The 18,781-nt window shown below is 38.7% G+C and overlaps 1 protein-coding gene across 2 annotated transcripts in view; it reads right to left on the bottom strand.

The window, feature by feature from the left end:
- The window catches only part of RCAN2 (regulator of calcineurin 2), a 90,522-nt gene that overhangs the window by 40,141 nt on the left and 31,600 nt on the right, over nucleotides 1-18,781 (bottom strand). Inside the window, exon 1 of one of the 2 annotated variants that reach the window (XM_049818522.1) lies at nucleotides 377-658. The exons of the other annotated variant lie outside the window; for it this stretch is intronic. Within the exon in view, the coding sequence (XP_049674479.1) occupies nucleotides 377-463 (87 nt within the window). The 5' untranslated portion in view covers nucleotides 464-658. Of the gene's footprint in view, nucleotides 1-376; nucleotides 659-18,781 lie in introns of those variants that run through there. 2 annotated transcript variants of the gene reach the window in all.

The raw sequence follows: 18,781 nt of genomic DNA, 5'->3' as shown, positions 1-18,781 counted from the left end.
AAATAACATTTACGGCAAGGCTGATCTAAAAAAGTGACACTGGACTAAAAATATCTCGACAAAATTAACAATGAATGATTTGTTATGAATATGAAACATGCATATGCACAGATGCCAGTTACATAACCTTTTCCTTGTATCATTAAAGAGTAAACACTAGCCTATTCTTTCAGCTTATCAAAACACAGTAAAAAGCAGGCACATTTCTCTCCCATATTTCTCTCCCCTAATTAACAGATTTTTTTAACTGCATGTCTTTTACTACTGCAGCAGAATCTCATCTGCCTCCTTATTCTGAATTGCTACATACAAATGCCTATTGCTCCCAAAGGCTTTTCTAAGAAGCATCTGTAACAAAAGAATTGTAGGCGCATACCTTAACCTCTTGGTTGGCAAAAATCTCCACATCAACCCCACAGGCAACCAGAGTGGAGACATCACAGTCCATGCTACGGGCTGGCATCCCCCCCTTCTGTACACAGAGTTAGGCAACCTCAGAGTAACAAATGATTGGAAGAACAGAAAAAAATAAAATAAAATCTTCAATTCAGTATTGTAACTGAACAGTCCAGAATTCTGTTTCAATGCTGACAATAACTGCAAGCTTCCGACGCAAGCTCTTTGCACTTAACTGAGTTGCTCCTTGCCTTTCCCTCGTACACCCACCAACTGAGCAGGCACAGCATAGTAACAGCGCTATTCCATCTCTCATGGCAATGACATCACCACAAAGACTGACATAAGCTAAATCTATTTTTTCAACCCTTTTATCTCTAGGCAGCACAGTGGATCAAATTGAACATGATTATGTGCTAAATCTGAACTCGGACTAAATCAATTCAAGCAGCGTTCACTGGCAACTGAGTCATAGCTGTTGTTTCAGCTGAGTGCTTATGCTGGCAAAAAAGATCGCCAGACACTGAAAGCTCCACTCTGAGTGTAAATTAACCCAGCGTTTAAAGCCACTAAGCTCAAGGTAACATTTGTTACTTCATTATACTTTAAAATCTACAGCAGAGCACTAAGGAAAAAAATAAAACCCAAACAACAAAACCTCAGCACTCTGCTTTTAATAGCTCTATGTCTTCTTTTTTAATAAAGCACACTATATAACCCTACACATGAGATTAGAGAACATCTAGTCCTAGCATCAGGAGTGATCAACACACTGCAAATTTGATCCCAGTACTTAGACATACAAGTTGCACTATGACTCATCTTCATAAAGATCAGAGGCATGTCTTGCGTGTGATTTGGAAGTCAATATACCTTCAAAGAACAGAACACGAAAATTTCCCTTGAAATTAGGAATTCGCACTAGGCAGCCTTTATACCATATGTCCTTAGAGTTACTACTCCACAAATTTAACAGTATTCAACTGAAAGAAATATTTTTAAGTAAAGTGAAGATATTTTACACCAGCTGACTCAGTGGATCTGTTTATTCTTTGCAAGTTTATTTTTTAATGATAGAAATAAAATATCTACAAATTTGGGACTTCTAAAGTTGATCTTTATTCCAGACCTGCACCATTATTTTTCCTCTAATGTTTCATTCTTGTCATCCATAAATTACTTTTAATTGTTGCAGGCCTAGAGATGAGATGTGTGGGTAAATCAGATTAACAGGCAGAATTAAAATATTTATTAAACTATTGATATAAACCTATAGCAGCAGCACACACCTCAATGTAAGAGACTGTTCTGCTTAACTCCGCTTCATTGACAGAGATATTGCAGCTTGTACCATGTTCTGTGATGCTGCGCATAGTTTGCTACTGATTTTTAAACTAGGTTGTCTAAAACTATCTCAGACACGTGTGCTGAACCGCAGTCAGTTTGGGCTGCAGACTACCACACCCTTAATGAAATTCAGAATGAAGACACCTGGGGAAAATATATTGAGTTCTTTGCACCAAAACTGTGCATTCAGACACCTAAAAGCAGAAGCAGCTTCAGATTAGACTCAAGTCACCCAGCTTTCTGTATTACTCTTTCACCAGCACCATAAATTTGTTAAGCGCAGGGATTTCCAGATTAGCCAAAGACAGAACAAACTCCGCTGAGAAATCCACTCTTTACGCCTGTGAGTCAGCAGTAAGGTTAGAAGCTGATACAGAAAAGCTGAGATCTCTTACCAGCACATTCTTTTCCAAGTTCCATTAAATTATTTGCCCACTTTTTAAATTGCATTTATAGCAGCCCCCATTAGCAGTAATCACAAGCTAAGATCCAGAACCAGGACAGAAACATATCCCAGCACTAAAGAGTTTACAAACCAAGACTACACTGATCAACAGAAATGGATGAGGTAGTACAAGGCAGCAAATGAATCAATATGGTTTATCATGATAATCAATTATTTTGCACACCAGTCATTTGATCACTGTCAAGTTTTTTCATAAACCATAGGAAAACACTTTTTAGAAAGAATTAACTTAAGATTTTTGTGCATGCTTAGAGGAACTTTTATTTATACGTTTGAATATCATATATATGTGATATCATAGAAAAAAGCCATAAAGATGCCTGATTGAAGTTCTAAGCAGGCAGCAATGGAAAAATCATGTCACCAGAAAACTGAGAAGTTAGTAAGTGGTTATCAAAGAGCTGGAAGGAAACACTGAAAGCAAAGACGAGTCATGTATATCTGAGCCTAATGAAAGTTTTAGCAGTAATGGACCAACAGGACAAAAAACCATAACGAGCATTTGAAAAAGGAAAATATCAAGAATTGGACAATGCTGATCACTAAGGTCTAGAAAGGCATCCGAAGTGAAAGCGATGCCTGGCCTGAGTGTGGTTTCATAGCAGCAACAGAAAAAAGATCTTACAATGCAGAGCTCCACTGCATAGTTCCATAATTTACTTTTTCCATTTTTAAAACTGTCACCTATCAATTTCAATAGCCTATCTCCTTAACTTCTTATGAAAACCCCGTACATGGTGTACGAACTGACCTGTTCCACTCCATGATTATTCTTGCACTTCTACTATTCATCTCCTTTAAAAACAGAATCATTGCAATTTTTCCACTCCATCCGAGTAAAGAAATGTTACTGAGATCACAATTACTTTAATTTTGTGTTTCTTCTTGCCTATTCCTAAGCATAACCCATTTTTTTCCCCTTAAAATCCACTCTAGCTCAGTAGGATATTTTAGTGAGCTCTTTATAGAGCCAACCTAGTTGTTTTTTCTTTTCAGAAATTAAATTCAATTCACGAAACTCGCAAGAAAAAATAAAGCCATATTTCATGCATATTTTAAAGTATCATGTTTAATAAACAGAAGTTGATAGAGACAGATATGCACTTCAGCATACTCAAAGAACCTACTCTTTCAGTAGGTTCTCCAGATCACAAGCTGCTACTAATCGCAGCTTTTGTACTAACGTGCACAGGAAAGCTGCTCTCTTGTTGGTGGGTGCTAAGCTAGAGGATTTGTGGATCACATAGATACCTTAAAGCTTCACCTGAAAGTTAAAGGCTAGACAATATATGGAACATTAATACTCACCAATACAAGCAGATCTTTTTTCAAGTTAAACATTTGGTGCTGACGACCTGACATCAACAGTATACCTATTTCAAGAGTGATTATTTTAAGCGAGCTCTAGTATGCCCCAAGGACTGGTACCCAGCAGCAGCACAGCAGAAGCAAGCCTGGAGGCATCCTCTGTTTTAGGTTCAACGGAAGGGAATCCACATGCGGAGTGCTCTGCAATGTGAGCCAAAGCGCAGAAGGCGGGTGACCATTTCAGAAGAAAATTACCTGAACTAGAGTGTTAATGTAAGTGCGTCCAAAACTATGTAACTCTATTGCCGTCCCCTACCAATTTTACATTGGGCTTAATACCACAACCACCAATTCTGAGAATGGAGAAAGAGTTTTGAACAGTCATTCAGAAGTTTCTCAATATGTTTAAGGTCTTGCCCATAGTAACAATTATGCATGGAATTAAATGGGCACTATTCACTATGTGTGAATATTTCAGGGGAGTGAATTTAAGAACAATTGAGACCCACTTGTATATCTAGGCTAAGTATGGAAATACCAAGTTTTTACAGTTTTACACGTAAAGCCATCAAACAGGTTCTAGAACTCGGAATAATACTGATCAAACATAATGGTGGTAGTGTTGCTTCTTAAGAAGCAAAGTAATCCCGTAGCATTGTTGCCTCAAGCCTTCAAAAGACTGATTAACAAATAAGGCGGCAGTGATAGTGTCCTGGTTTCAGCTGGGATAGAGTTAACTGTCTTCCTAGTAGCTGGTACAGTGCTATGTTTTGAGTTCAGTATGCAAAGAATGTTGATAACAGCGATGTTTTCAGTTGTTGCTCAGTAGTGTTTAGACTACAGTCAAGGATTTTTCAGCTTCTCATGCCCAGCCAGGGCACAAGAAGTTGGTACAGGACACAGCGAGGGCACCTGACCCAAACTGGCCAACGGTGTATTCCATACCATGCGACGTCCCATCCAGTATAGGAACTGGGGGCGGGGAATCGCCGCTCGCGGACTGGCGGGGTGTCGGTCAGTGGGTGGTGAGCAATTGCCCTGCGCATCATTTGTACATTCCAATCCTTTTATTACTACTGTTGTCATTTTATTAGTGTTATCATTATTAGTTTCTTCTTTTCTGTTCTATTAAACCGTTCTTATCTCAACCCATGAGTTTTACCTCTTTTTCCCGATTTTCTCCCCCCATCCCACTGGATGGGGGGGAGTGAGTGAGCAGCTGCATGGTGCTTAGTTGCTGGCTGGGGTTAAACCACGACAGATAATTTAAAGAAAAAAAAAAACCAACAACAAAACATGAGAAGTTTGATGTGTTTGCTATTCAAGGGCTGTTTAGATTATGTGTACTCAAGGTAAATCTTATCTAGTTTAAGATTCTGCTTACAATAGAGGATGCTTAAGGAGTGTTTGGATACTAGTCAAGGCACCAGATAACGGACATTTCAGGGTCACAGACTTGCTAATAAAGGACCTTCATCCTCCTTGGCATTGAGCAATGAGGGGTTGCCAAGAGAAACAAAGATCCTGGTGTCCTCAGATGACACACGCCTACAGAAGAACAAAAGGAGGAGGGGGATTCTTCCCCAAAGGACTACCAGAGACCCGAGCAGGCATAGAAGACTCTGGGATGATTGCTCAAGAGAACACCATGTCATGCTTGCTCAGCATAATGAATATGCAATAGTTAGGTGGAACATATGTATTAGGCGTGGTGTTTTAACTAAAGTGTGTAAGTATGGCCTGAAAACCTCAGTGGGGGTGCTCCATTTGTGGAAATCTTCCACCTTGCACCTCGAACAGAATAAAGCAATGTCTCCTCTCCAAACGTACTTTGTGTGTTTCGGGAGTTACTTTCTGATGAGGTGACAGCATCACTAGACTCTGATGATTAACACTTCATGATCATGTCTTACACTTCAATCAGCAAACCCCTCCAAAAAGACAAGAAGTTTCCAAAATCAGAAAGAAAATAAGTCATGTTGACATGTTGAAAGCCAGGGCCAATCTCGTGTTCTGGATTTGTACAGTGCCTGGGATAGCAGAGTCCTAGTTTACAACCTTTACTCCCTATGCGTGGAGTTTTTGTTTTTCTAGAGCGTTACCATAGTTATAGCTATGTTTCAGCTTGATACGTATAAATAGTACCACAGATTTAAGACTTTTCAAGCTCAACTGTCAAGTCATTAAAACAACTTGTGCAAAATCTTGACCCTCCTTTTACAAGCAAACAACTCCTGATTTAGCCTTAGGGAAATTTCACTGTATCTGGACCTCACAGTAACATCAGCCACATTATAACCAAAAATACTAGCCAAATTCAAAAGCAAGTGTGAACATTTTTTGCTCACTGGATAAAGCTTGTGTTCATTATTACCAGTAATAGAGGGATTATTTCTGCAACAGCTTTGCTTGCAGATGCAAACCATATCAAGGTGCTACAGAAATCAAGAACAATAAAAAGAAACCCTACATCAATGACCTTTTGACTCTTGAATGGACCACCGTCTGACTCAAATGTTTTTAATGATGTGCATCTTTATTGACCTCATTCAGACCACTACACAAGTCAAAAGTATTTAAAACCAAGCTCCCTTATATACCTGTTGCTAGGAACACACTTTTACAAATACAATCCTATTTTTTAACAGAATTATAAAAGATAAATACTTTTAAAAACTCATAAAAATTTAGTAACATAAGAGACAGCCCTGAAAAAAAGCCCAGAAAAAAAGACAGTTCTTCCAGTTTTTCTGTCTGCAGCAGAAGATAAGAAAGGCCAACCAGGTCCATTCTTCAAGAGCAAAGCTAGCTCCTCCAAAAAGGTCTTTCATAAAGACCTTAAAAGAAAGAGGAATACTGAAGATTAAGTAGGGTTCAGCTCAGCCATAGAAGGGAAAAAGAACGTGTAAATTTTTTTTAGTTATGACAGTGAGCATTGTCTCATGCTAAAGTAGATTACTCCCAAAAGGATGGAAGTAACAGATAAATCCAGCCCAACCCATCACATCAGGGGAATTTGGGCCAATAAGTGGGAACTGAGGGGAGGAGTTATCCTCGTCTCTAACTATGTTGCAGTTTACAGTCTGTGTATGTTGAAGGGTGAAAGGCTGGCACTTCCAGGACACAATTCAGAGATGTCTGAAGCTGAGGGAGATGTGAAAGCAAATGAGATAAAATACATTACCCGATGCTATGAGCTAACATTGCCATGCTAGATGAATTCACTGTTACCTGGAAATAATATTCCCACTCATCATTCCCAAACAGAATGGCCACCAAATGTTTCTCTGTTAAATTATGCCCCTTTTAACAATGCTGTGAGAATTTTAACTCATATGTATACCCTTTTTAATAGATGAAAAAGCCTGAGAGTCTATTAATGTCCATTAGCAAACTTCTCCAAGAACAGTCAACAGCCACAACAAGAATGCATTAAGCCTGAGGAAGCCTATCTGTACTAACTTACTCTTTAGTCAGTTCTAAATTACTATCAAAACTTCATGAACTTTCAGGCGCTACTGAACACAGCAATATCGAAGATATAAAAGAGAACATCTAGACCATCTTTGAACCCCCCAAAGATGATAAATAGATGAATTATACATCAATATCTTTTAGACAGAAAATTTAACTGGTATTTACAGTAAATAAGGAACAATGAACTATCCATCTTCCCAAGATGAGTTTGCCTCCCAAGCTAAAGTTTCTACAAATTCTAAATTGGCAACAACTGTGGCAAAAAAGGACTCCAGTTCACCCCTTCTCATACCAAATAAACATTCCTATGGTTTGAAGGTTTTTAAAGACAGAATTTTGGCCAGAGAAAAAAGAAAATGGAAGTTTAACTGAACTTAGAATAACCCTAAATCAGTAAGTTTCTCATATGTGCAGAAGTCTAGAGCTTGGAAAATCCTTAGCTGAACCACACCTTGGTTGGCCTTGATTTTTGGAAAGGTAACTTTTCTGTATTATAAGTGATATTTTGCTTTTCCGAAGGTAATAACTTTGTTAGTCATGCTTATAGAACTCAGAATCTGAGGGTCCAAGAGTCAGAAAATAAAACAAATCATAAACATTATGAAGGATTTCTCCCTCCTTTAATACAGATAATATCAAGCAACTCGAAGACCTGCATACAATAACGTGAGAATACTTCAGTGACTGAATAAATGACCATGTCATTTAGCCAACATCATTTTGCTGTCTCGCTTAGCTACATACAAGTTTAAGCTCTGAGTCAGAATTGTTCAATTACTTTTAACGTGGCATTATCATTCATAGTCCTTAGCTTCCAAGTATATGCGGGGAAGTGTGAGGGGGTGGAAATCATCAGTGCATGTGTCTTCTGTCTACTGGAAATGGTTACAAATCCTTCTCTGTGCCAGATCCACACAGAATAACTGTTACGGTTCCAGACTACAGAACCCTCTCTCCCATAAAATGAGCTGCCGCAGTTCAAAAGTCAGGACGTCCTCGATTCAATCGGTGAACAGATGACCACCCACAGAATACGTAACACACAGATATGAATCCCTGATAACAGAAGAGGATCATAACCCTGCAGTGTAAGCTAAATTTATTTGCAGTCTGTCTACACAGTATCATAGATAAATTGCATAGGTTTCAGTTTTAAGAGAACTAAACATAGGTCTCCACATCCTGGTATATACATTGCCATTCTAGGTGACAGATTTGGGACTTCATTTCATTGCTTCAGCATGGATAGCTAGTGCAATGTGAGCTGCCTTAGGGTATCCAAGACACATGCACAGGGTCAACAAACGTGATAAAGGACCTCTGGCAGACCCTTCTCTTCTGAACCATCCAGCCAGAGGCCCCGAGAGATGCTCCAAGATAATTACATTAGCACTAAGCACCTGTATTTGGGCAACTGAATACTTCTTGTTCAATACACTCAACGGACTCTAGAGTGGGATTTTGCTGACCAGTCACATGATGCATATTTTAAGCTGGGCTGAATTGCTCTCTAACCTCCACTGATTGCTAACTAGGTTTCCAGCAACTACAACAGAAACTTAAACATATAGTGCATAAATTTGAACGTCAGCTTGTACATAAGTGTTGACCTTGAACTGAATCTTACATGTATTGTTACTACTGTGCCTCAATTTCTTCAACAGCAAGACAGAAATAGTGATACCTACTGTGTAGGTGTATGGCAATGTTAATGAGCATGTGTAAAACAGATTTCCCAGGCAAATTTCTAATCAATACATTTTTGTTATCTTTAATTTTATAAAAATGATAGAATGACCAAAGACTACAAAACAGATGAAGCGCCTACATGTATTTACTCTTGCAGGACTTGAAAACAGGATTAGAACCAGGTCATACATGGATTCTGTAAGAAACTGCCACACACACAGGATGCCAGGCCAATGCTCCAAGAGCTAGAAGAAGCTGAGATCTCAGGCACCTTCTCCATTCGCATTGGGAAGATGGAGGTACTCATAGGCTGGCACAGGAGCAAGATGGTGAAGAGATGGATTCAATTCTTGACAGAACTATCTATGTGACCTTAGATGAAAAACATGCAGGAACATACATTAAGGGCTCAGAGCCGTTGTGTTTTATTAGGATTTTAAGTGTAAACTGAGCAGGACAGGTACTCTCAATTACTAGATGTTATTTAATGGATTATGCCGGTTGGGATAGGCCTGTAATACTCCTGCCTAAAAATGTGATTTACAGTTATCCATGAACTCTGTTACAGTTTCAAAATGTATTTTTAAATCATTTCCATTTACCCTTACTTTTTGCACACTAGCAAGGGTATTTAACATGCCTGTATGTTTTCCTTGTCATGTGAGGTGCTTCATCACAGCAAAATGCCCTTGAAAGAAGAGCCTGGAATACCAATGCTTACTGCTGTGAGAGACCAACCTTATCTCTCAACTGCAGCTCTGCACAGGACACACAGGTGAGAGATTTAATGGCTGTGCTGAGAGAAAACAGTGCGTACTGCCAAGCCAGCAAAAGCAGTCCAGTTCAAAGGAGAAGGGGAAAAAAAAAAGCGAACCATCAAACAGCATGCAGTCAGACAGCAAATAATGAAGCAATGAATAACAGATTTCTTAAAGTAATTGTTATTTTATCCTGATATTATAGGGTGGGTATTTATTTTGCTGCAACACTTTAAACAGATAGTCTCTTCTCCTGTTAATCCCCTGATCCAACTACAGACAAAAAATATGTGCTGATAATTAAAATTTACCATATACAAGCATCTATTCTTGTCTTCGTTACAGACAGAAGACAGTCTTCCATTTTGATAAATTCTCTGCTATTATTTTTTTATTTATGTTCAAAGAACAGATGGAGATTAGATTATATAGGACACAAAAGTCAGATATAAAGCTTCTCCGGTGGCTCTAAAGTGAAATGTGAAATCTGTTGAGGAAGTTGTGGAGTTTTTCCCCTAGAGCATATAACTGATGGGGGGGGGGGGGGGGGGGGGGGGGTGAGTCCAAGTAATTCTAAAATATTAGTGAAATTATAATATATTTATAAATGGTTTTATCGAAGTCCCTCCCCACAAGGCTGATTTCATGATTTCACAAACAGAAGAGAGAGACCACAATGACCCATTTAAGAGCCTGTATCTTACATGAGGATAGAAGAGATCAGATTTAGTTTCCCCTTTTTCCTCCCACTAAAACCCAGACTTATTTTCCAGCCAGAACTTGAGTAATAGTCTTCCACTGACTCAGCCCAGGAAAGGACCAGAACCAGTCTTCCATTCTTCTGTTTTGTACTCTCAGTTTACTCAATATTTCAGTAGTTTTTATAGAGTGTCATACAGCTCTAAACAGATATTAACAAAATAAAAAAGTTAAACCAGAGCTAGTTCCCATACAGTCATCTCACACATGAAGTATCAGTACAGTGGTTTCAGATGATGTATTTTTAATACAGTTCTAAACCATTTAGTCATTCTATATTTTGGTTCACTCTAATAAAAGGGCACTACAATGCATTGTCAATATTAAATGGACAGTAATTAAGTAGCAGATACATTAAAAAAATATGAGTGACAGAAAAATTGATCTTATTTCCAAGCAATTTATCTATATTTAAACAATCAGCTTCCTTCTGAAACATGGAGCTGTGAACAATGAACCCAAATGTATGCTATTACACAAAACAAAACATTTTCTATTAGAAGAACATTTCAATACAGAAATTCTAAGTCATTCTAGTTTTGATGATCTTCATGAAAAAACCCTCAAGTATTTCTGATTCAAGTCATCCAGATCCATGGGAAGTCTTCTCTGCACTAGATATTCTGGCCAAATTAGAGGTACCACTAAAATGCCTAGCACAGAGAAAGCCTCTATATCTACCAGTACGGATTTTTCCCACTTTCAAACAATGGTATCAGCCATACTTGCAATTGAGGCAGCAGTTCTGTGTGCACCATACAAAGTCTATGATAGCTGTAAACTGTCTTAAGACTTTAGGTATACATGTTATTCCTCACCACCTTACTTTGTAAAGCCTCTTAATCACATAGAAAAGCCTAGACAACAGTGACTTTTCAAGGGCTTTTTTCAAAGGCAGGAGGGGGACAACCCAAATATTGGCTCCAACTAACCTAGAGCAGTTCAGCTGTTACTTTAGCTTTTGGGTTTTGTTTGTTTTGGCTTTTTTCTTTTAACTTTAAGTAACTTGGTTTTAATCAAGAATCCCCGTGAAAACTTGAAAAACCATAAACAACTGTTCTATGAAGTTCTGTGACGTTTCTTGTTTTCTTGGAAACAGGACACTCTCTCAGCCTCAGATTTTTATGTATTTATTGTTTTATAGCTTCTTAGAGTCTTCCAGTTACTACATCATAAGCAAACCCAGTTTATGAACTTGTTTGACTTTGGGAATGTGCTGGTTAATTTTTTGAAGATTTCAGATTAAGTGGCTACACACATTTGAACCTAGGACTAATTCCTAAACTGTACTTGCAGTTAGACCAGTAAACTAAGTCTGCCAGGAATACTCTAAGCATAGTTTTGAGACCAACTAGCACACAACAGTCCACATCTGTGCTGGTACTGTTGGCCTACAAAACAAGAAATCTGTCTTCAACCTGCCCACAGGGAATGTCTCAACTGCTGTGAAGCCTTACCTTGCCCAGGAACTGCTAGAAGAAAACACTACTTAGCATAGCAAGATTCAGGCCGGTCTAACAATTTACTAGCCACATTTACATAGACAAGCTTGCTTGAACTTACTGTTATATGCCATTTTTAAGACTTCTTAGTTGCCCCCACTCCCAGCCAGACTTTAACAGTTAAAGATAGCTTGCAGAGCCAAATGGACCTGTTTAATCACTATTTTTTTAAAAAAAAATTATGTTAAAACATTCAAATCACAAAGGTGGTAAAAAAATTGCTAGTTCTCAGAAAATGCTACGTAAAAATGCCACAAAGTCATAACTTGAATCCCAAATCAACTACTTTTGACTTCTGCATGTCAATACACAAAGATGCAGGCCTATTAATCTGATGTGGAGTTGTTCTCTATAGTGCAGTCCATCTGTAATTTTGTCCAAGCTAGATTTAAACATCCAAGTGAAGAGTCTCTCTAACAAAGACTGTAGTTAAAATCATCTGTTAGGACAATATGCATTTACCTGCTACTCAATTCTGCATTTCTAATCATGAACACTTGTGCCCCAGTTATTTTCCACTCTGAATTTTGCCCACAACCTTATCACAGCTTACTTCACCTCATAATCAAGCAATGTATATTTAGTTATTTTCATATTTCTTCACAAGTAAGCTCTTCAAATTATCTGAGAATATTTATTGATGATTTAACTTTAATCTGCTAATTATTTCTGTAATCTGTTACCAAGAATTCAAGGTAATATTCTGTTCTAGTTATATGAATCAATTAATAGAACAGTTATGGATACAGCTCTGATACAGAATCTACAGCTTTCCCTTATACAGGGAACTAAAGTTTATCACATAGCTATAGATGACTGAATTTTCTCTTTAGCCAGTTAAATTAGAACAATGCAAAGAAGTTATGAAGTGGGAGAATGCCAGCACTGAAATATACAAAAATAAAAAAATTTGTACCACTAAGAGTTAATGCAACAGCCTCAATTTTCATATAAAGCACAGGATTCCAGCTGGGGGGGGGGGGGGGGGGAGGGGGGAAGTCTTCCTAAAAATCCCAAAACACTCCTCTCCACCCTATACCTTTTGATGTAAGGCGCTCTATACTGACACTTACTGTAAAATATGAAGTTGAGATTATATTAGTTTGAAGGTCACTATTTGTTTCGAAGCTTTCCTCTGTAAAGGAATCTTTTTCCTTGCAGCATAAAGCAAGGAGAACTTACAGTAAAAAGGCAGTTTGCTCACTGTTGAAAAGACAAAAAATACAAGTATTATTTCGTAATTCAATATGTAACTTTAAAATACTATATATAAATTTTAGCCATAGGCTGAGTTTTTACAGTCAGAACTTCATACTCACCCTTCCAAGTTAAGATGGACAAGCAAAATTCTACTTCAGTTCACCTGAGATATCACCAATTATATTACAATTTTCTCTGGCCACAGAGATAAAATTAGGCTCAAATATTACAACACATAGCAAGAGGCATCTTGGGTGTACTACCTGCTCTCAAAGGAGTACTTAGAACTACATTGTTTTATTTCATGGCACTGTTTTCATCAACTTGAACAAGAAGAAATCCATGCTCTGAAATGCACATAACCCAGGAAGGTCACAACTCTTTAATTAGCTCATAAAGACTGCTAAAAAGTATTCTTACATTGGATGATATCAAGTGATAGCAAGCACTTCTCACAGAAACAATATGTTCTGCAGCTAATACAGCTTTATTCCCACTCTAAATTGCTAAGCATATCTCAAGCATGTTTATGTTTCTATCACAAAAGGAAGTAATTGAAGACAGTCACAAGCCAAGAAACATTCCTTGAAGATAACTGAATTAGAACTAGAACAAAAAATAATTTCTTATCTTTTGGACAGAGCAAGCGAAAGAGTTATATATTTCCTGTTCTGTCAATGTTCTTCTAATATCTTAAAATATTATTGCAATGTCTGGTTGCTATTTACAAAATATTTTACATACACCAAAGAATGCAACCATATTTCTGAAGTGACATGTACCAGACCATATACAGTAAGCAGATTTTTAAAAGAACAAATTCCCCAGCAAAACAATTCCTATATCAGGTTGCAGACTGTTGCAGGGCAGAGGTCTGCCCCATATTAGATTGCCCTAAGAGAAGGCCGTTGGAGTCTTTAAGGCATCACATTCACTGTAGTGATGGCCATAGTATAAAAAATTTGCACATAAAAGATTAAAAGAGCATCTTGATAACTACCAAAAGACACTCCCATCAGTCTACCATCTGGCTATGCGCCAGGAAGCACAGTGGTCATGAAATAGAGGCAAGGTATAGTCAGAATCTTACACTTATCCTACCTTAGCAGCAACATAAAACAACAGGGAATAAAAAGACATTCATTCAAAAAGATACATATTCTGACATCCATAAAAATAGTCCCAACTTGCTGCCTTGTTCCTGTAAAGATACAAGAGACAAGGTGGATGACAGACAGAAAACTTTCTATATTAAGATCCACTTATATGTGGGCCTAGCTACAAAACCTTAAAATAAGCGTTCAAAAGCTCCTAAATATCATAGGAACATACAGTGGTTGGAAGTCCAACCCTCCTGCAGTGAGCAGGGACATCTTCAACTAGACCAGGTTGCTCAGAGCCCCATCCAACGTGATCTTGGATGTCTCCAGGGATGGGGCAAATATCTAATGGTATTTTGAAAACACATAGATAACAAAAGCTTTTCTGGAACAGAGAGTAGTTACCAAGTACACAAACATGCTACAAAGAATCTTCAAGGCACTGACAGTTTTCAAAATGGCAAATAACAGAGAACCAAAACCAAGCTCCTTTCTTTCCACTATCTCATACCTTCTCCATTTATGACTGCACAGAATCTGGTGCAACCCAGGAAGCCACTAAAAATGGCTGAACTGGAAAAAGAGACTCCTGTGTCCCCTCTACATCCTGTTTTTGCAGAGTAAAGTTTTCTAACCACTTCATCTTGTCTCTTACTTTACTTTTGAGATCTCACTATTTGAGTGCTTTCTTGTTTTACTGCATTATTTACAAATTCTAATAAAAACATCTGAAACTTTCACCTCAAATCAAAGGCAGGGGGGATTAGGTCAACCTCAAATTTGATGAATTTGGGGTTCTGTCACCAAGTCATAAAAACACATGACTGGACGGGAATAAATACAGCTTTCTTAAATATAGGTACAAGTGCGGTAGGCAAGCACAAGCTTACACAACTTAAAGAGATTTTTTGAAGAGGTTTTGAAAGACACCATTGCAAACCACACATTTAAATGCTAAAAAAGGCAGCAAAAGTTTGAAGTTAGTCTTTTTGAAGAGGGTCTCTAATAGATTTTGCCTAGCATATTTTATTTCAGACAAATAAATGGGGCATCACATATAATAAATCACCTGATACAGGACTGGACAGCAAATTGTTTGTTAATGCAGAGAAGACAAGACTGGTATAAGAACTGCTAAGCGCACAAGAGGATAGCACTGCCTTCAGTGCCAACAGAGGAAGTACCAGACCAGGGGAAGGCTATTAATACCAATTCTACTGAAATGGATTATTAGCAGTAATTTTATCTGGCATATTAATGACAACCCACACACGACCCATGACAACCTACGCAACAGGCAGGCACTCATGACTGCCAATGGCTTAAGTCTTCAAAGCACAGAAAGATCAAGATTGGGACTACAAGTTTATCGCAGACCAGCAGCACGGGTAAGGTAACATAACTAGCATTTGGAAAAAGCCAATGCAATCCCAGGTTTCAGCAGCAGAATACTTTCATGTAAAGACAGACAAATTAATATGTCACTTCACAACACCTCAGCTCAATACTCAGTACAGTTTAAAGAAGAGAGAGATAAAAGATGATGGTGGCATAGCAAATGAATACACACTTGTCATAAAATAACAAGCTCCAAGATGTGTGTGGGAATGCTAACAGGACAGCACGAGTGGCATTGCTGTTGCAATGAAAAGGACAAGAGTAATTTGAAAGATTTTTAAGTTAAGTATGAGAGGGAAGAAATGCAGAACAGAGAGCACAATAAACTTGAAATGGAACTGTAAAATACTTGCACGAATACCTAGGAGTGTCAGCGCTGGAGAGAAGAAAAAAGAAGCCTGAGCTTGCTCCTGTTTCATACCATTTTGCATCATCCACTACATCAGAATCATGGTCACAATGATTCATAAGGAAGACGCTTAACAGCAATGTTGAATAATGAAATGAATGGAAGTGTGGGAGTCATGAAACTCAAGCACATGGTCAGCTCAGCTAAGAGATTATTACAGCTGATACATTCTTTCAGCCATAGAAGTACGGGGAAAGAATAGTTCTTAAAGTTGGAGCTTGCCGAGCATAGATAAAATTAGATTGATTGTCTGGGTCTGTCACCTGGAATCAGGGCAAAGATATTGTGACATATTCAGCATAAAAGAACAAAAAAGACATCAGAAAAGGAACAGCAGTTTGGTTTCAGTCATTCAAGTTTTTACATTGTCAGCAAAGCACATGTAAGTGTCCATTAAAACAGGCCAGCTGGATTTAAGGAGCCAGAGAAGAACTGAGAAGCTGAATCACCTCCAGCTTTTGTGCTGATGACTGAATTCAGGTGAAAAAAAGGAATGATCCAAGGCAACTTAAAGAGGGTTCCTACCAAAAGAGACAATGAAGCACAGAGCAACAATGGATTATGTCTCATCAGTAAATTGGGAATATAGTGTCAAATCCAAGTCTAACCGGCGCTCATTAATAACCTAAGCTAAGAACATACTGGAAGCTGTTTTACTTCCACAAAGCCCAATTTTAATTTGGGTAGAAATTCAAGAAGTGCCAGTCAAACAAGTGCCCAAATTTGTGCAATAAAATTATTCTAATGACTGTTAAATCAGTACAAGCAATTGATCATTCTAAATTAACTGGTCTAAAATGATTAATTTAAGTGTGGGCAAACAGGAACCAGCAGTCTGGTCTTAGCATACCAACACTCCTGAATCCACTAAGAAAATTCTACTTCCTACAGAGCTTTTATGGGAATGTTTTATAAGACCAGTCTTAAGTTGTAACTTTTTATATGAGAGAAAGACAAGTAAGAATCAGGGAAGGCAAGTCTGGAGATCATTTAGTCCAACCTCCTGCTCTGCACGGGGTCAAACTAGAGCAGGTTGCTCAGCATCATGCCCAGTCAGGCTTTCAATATTTCCAAAGATAAAAAGTATACAGTCTCTCTAGGCAAGCTATGCTAGCACTTGACCACCTTACAATAAAAAACTTCTTTTTATTATTATAAATGTTTTTAAAAAAATGTTTAAATGAATTCCCCCCCCCCCCCCCCCCCAATTTGCGCCCACCACTTCTTTTCTTTTCACTGAACACCACCAAGAGGAGTCTGGCTTCAACTTCTTCACTCCCCCCCACCATCAGGTATTTATACACACTGATAAAATACCCCCAAGCCTTCTATTCTCCAGGCTGAACTGTCCCAGCTCTCCCAGCCTCTCTTTACATGATGCTCAAGTCTCTGAATCACCTTCATGGTCCTTTGCTGGACTCTCTCCAGTAGGTCTGTGTCTCTGGTACTGGGGAGCCCAGAACTCTAGTTCTAGAACAAAGCACTCAGATTGGTCTCACCAGGACTGAGGGAAAGGATCACCTCCCTCAACCTACTGCCGCCACTCTTCTGAACACTGCCCAGAATGTCTTTGACCTTCTTCACTACTAGCATGCACTGCTGGCTCATGTTCCACTTGGCAGAAATGGCCCTGAAGCCCTGGTGGACACCAAGCCACTTCCTAGCCAGTCAGTCCCAAACATAGCCTGGCACGTAGGGCTGTTTCTCTCCCAGGACAGGACTTGGTATTTCCCTTTGCCGAACTTCATGAGGGTCCTGTTGGCCCATTTCTCCAGCCTGTTGAGGTCCCTCTTAGTGGCAGCACACCCATCTGATCTGTCAGCCACTCCTCCTGATTTTGTATTGTCTTCAAAACTTGCTAAGAGTGCACTCGCTCCCATCATCCAAGTCATTAATGAAGATGCTACACACTAGTGGCCCTAGCAGCAACCCCTGGGGTGCACCACCAGTGACTGACCTCCAGCTGAAATTTGTGCTGCTGATCACAACCCTTTTAGCCCAGCAGCCAAGCCACTTTTTTAATCCACTTCACCGTCTACTCACCTCGTACCTACTTCATTAGTTTGTGTACAAGGATGTTACAGGGGACAGTGTCAAAAGACTTAAAGTCAGAATAAACAATATCTGCTCTCCCCTCATCCATTGAGCTAGTCACTTCATTGCAGATCACCATCAGGTTGGTCAAGCATGCCTTCCCACATAGTTCACACTATAACTTAAGGAATGAACCAAACACCATTTTTAACCCTTCCCCCCACATTTGTTGCCTTTCTGTCCCTTCTGCTTTTTATTCTGTCTCCATGTCTGAAATTCAACTAAGCATATCCTAGCACAATATAACTTATTTGCAGGTGGCTGTTCAGTAGCTCCACAATACTGATATGCACAGAGCAGAATATAATCTATAGCAATGGGATATTCATTTGTGTACCAAAAATGTGTTTTTCTTCTTTACATGACTAAGAATCATGCTAATAAGGTCCCAGGTATTCTTTATTAATCTGTTTTAAGTCTCCCCAAGCAGGTGAGAGAAACTCAACTTCAATATCTTTCCCATACACAACAGTATTTTATGGGTACATATATATTTGTATTTAGTTCAGATCAGGATTGTGCCTTTGAAGCAAGCCTCCTGACAACCCCCACCTATCACACTTTGTTCTACAGCAGTGATCAGGCTGAGTGTGCAAATTGTGTTTCTTTGGACAAAACTGAAGTGCAAGAGGCATTCCAGGAGCATAATGAGCATGCTCAGTCCAGAGAACTTAAACTAAACTAAAAAGCAGTCTGAAATACCACATCCCCACACACAACACACATAAAACTATTTTCCTCTACAGACCCGCCCCTGCTTTCTAATGCAGACACAGCCAGTGAACACCTTCAAGATCTCAGTCCAGAGACAGCTTCATTTCGCAGAGGTTGTCAGAAAATAAGAACTTAAGCACACAGAACTTAACCACTATATGGAA

The sequence above is a fragment of the Accipiter gentilis genome, chromosome 16 (genome assembly GCF_929443795.1).
Source record: "Accipiter gentilis chromosome 16, bAccGen1.1, whole genome shotgun sequence".
Taxonomy (NCBI): Eukaryota; Metazoa; Chordata; class Aves; order Accipitriformes; family Accipitridae; genus Astur; species Astur gentilis.
This window is presented reverse-complemented; position numbering and strand designations above follow the sequence as displayed.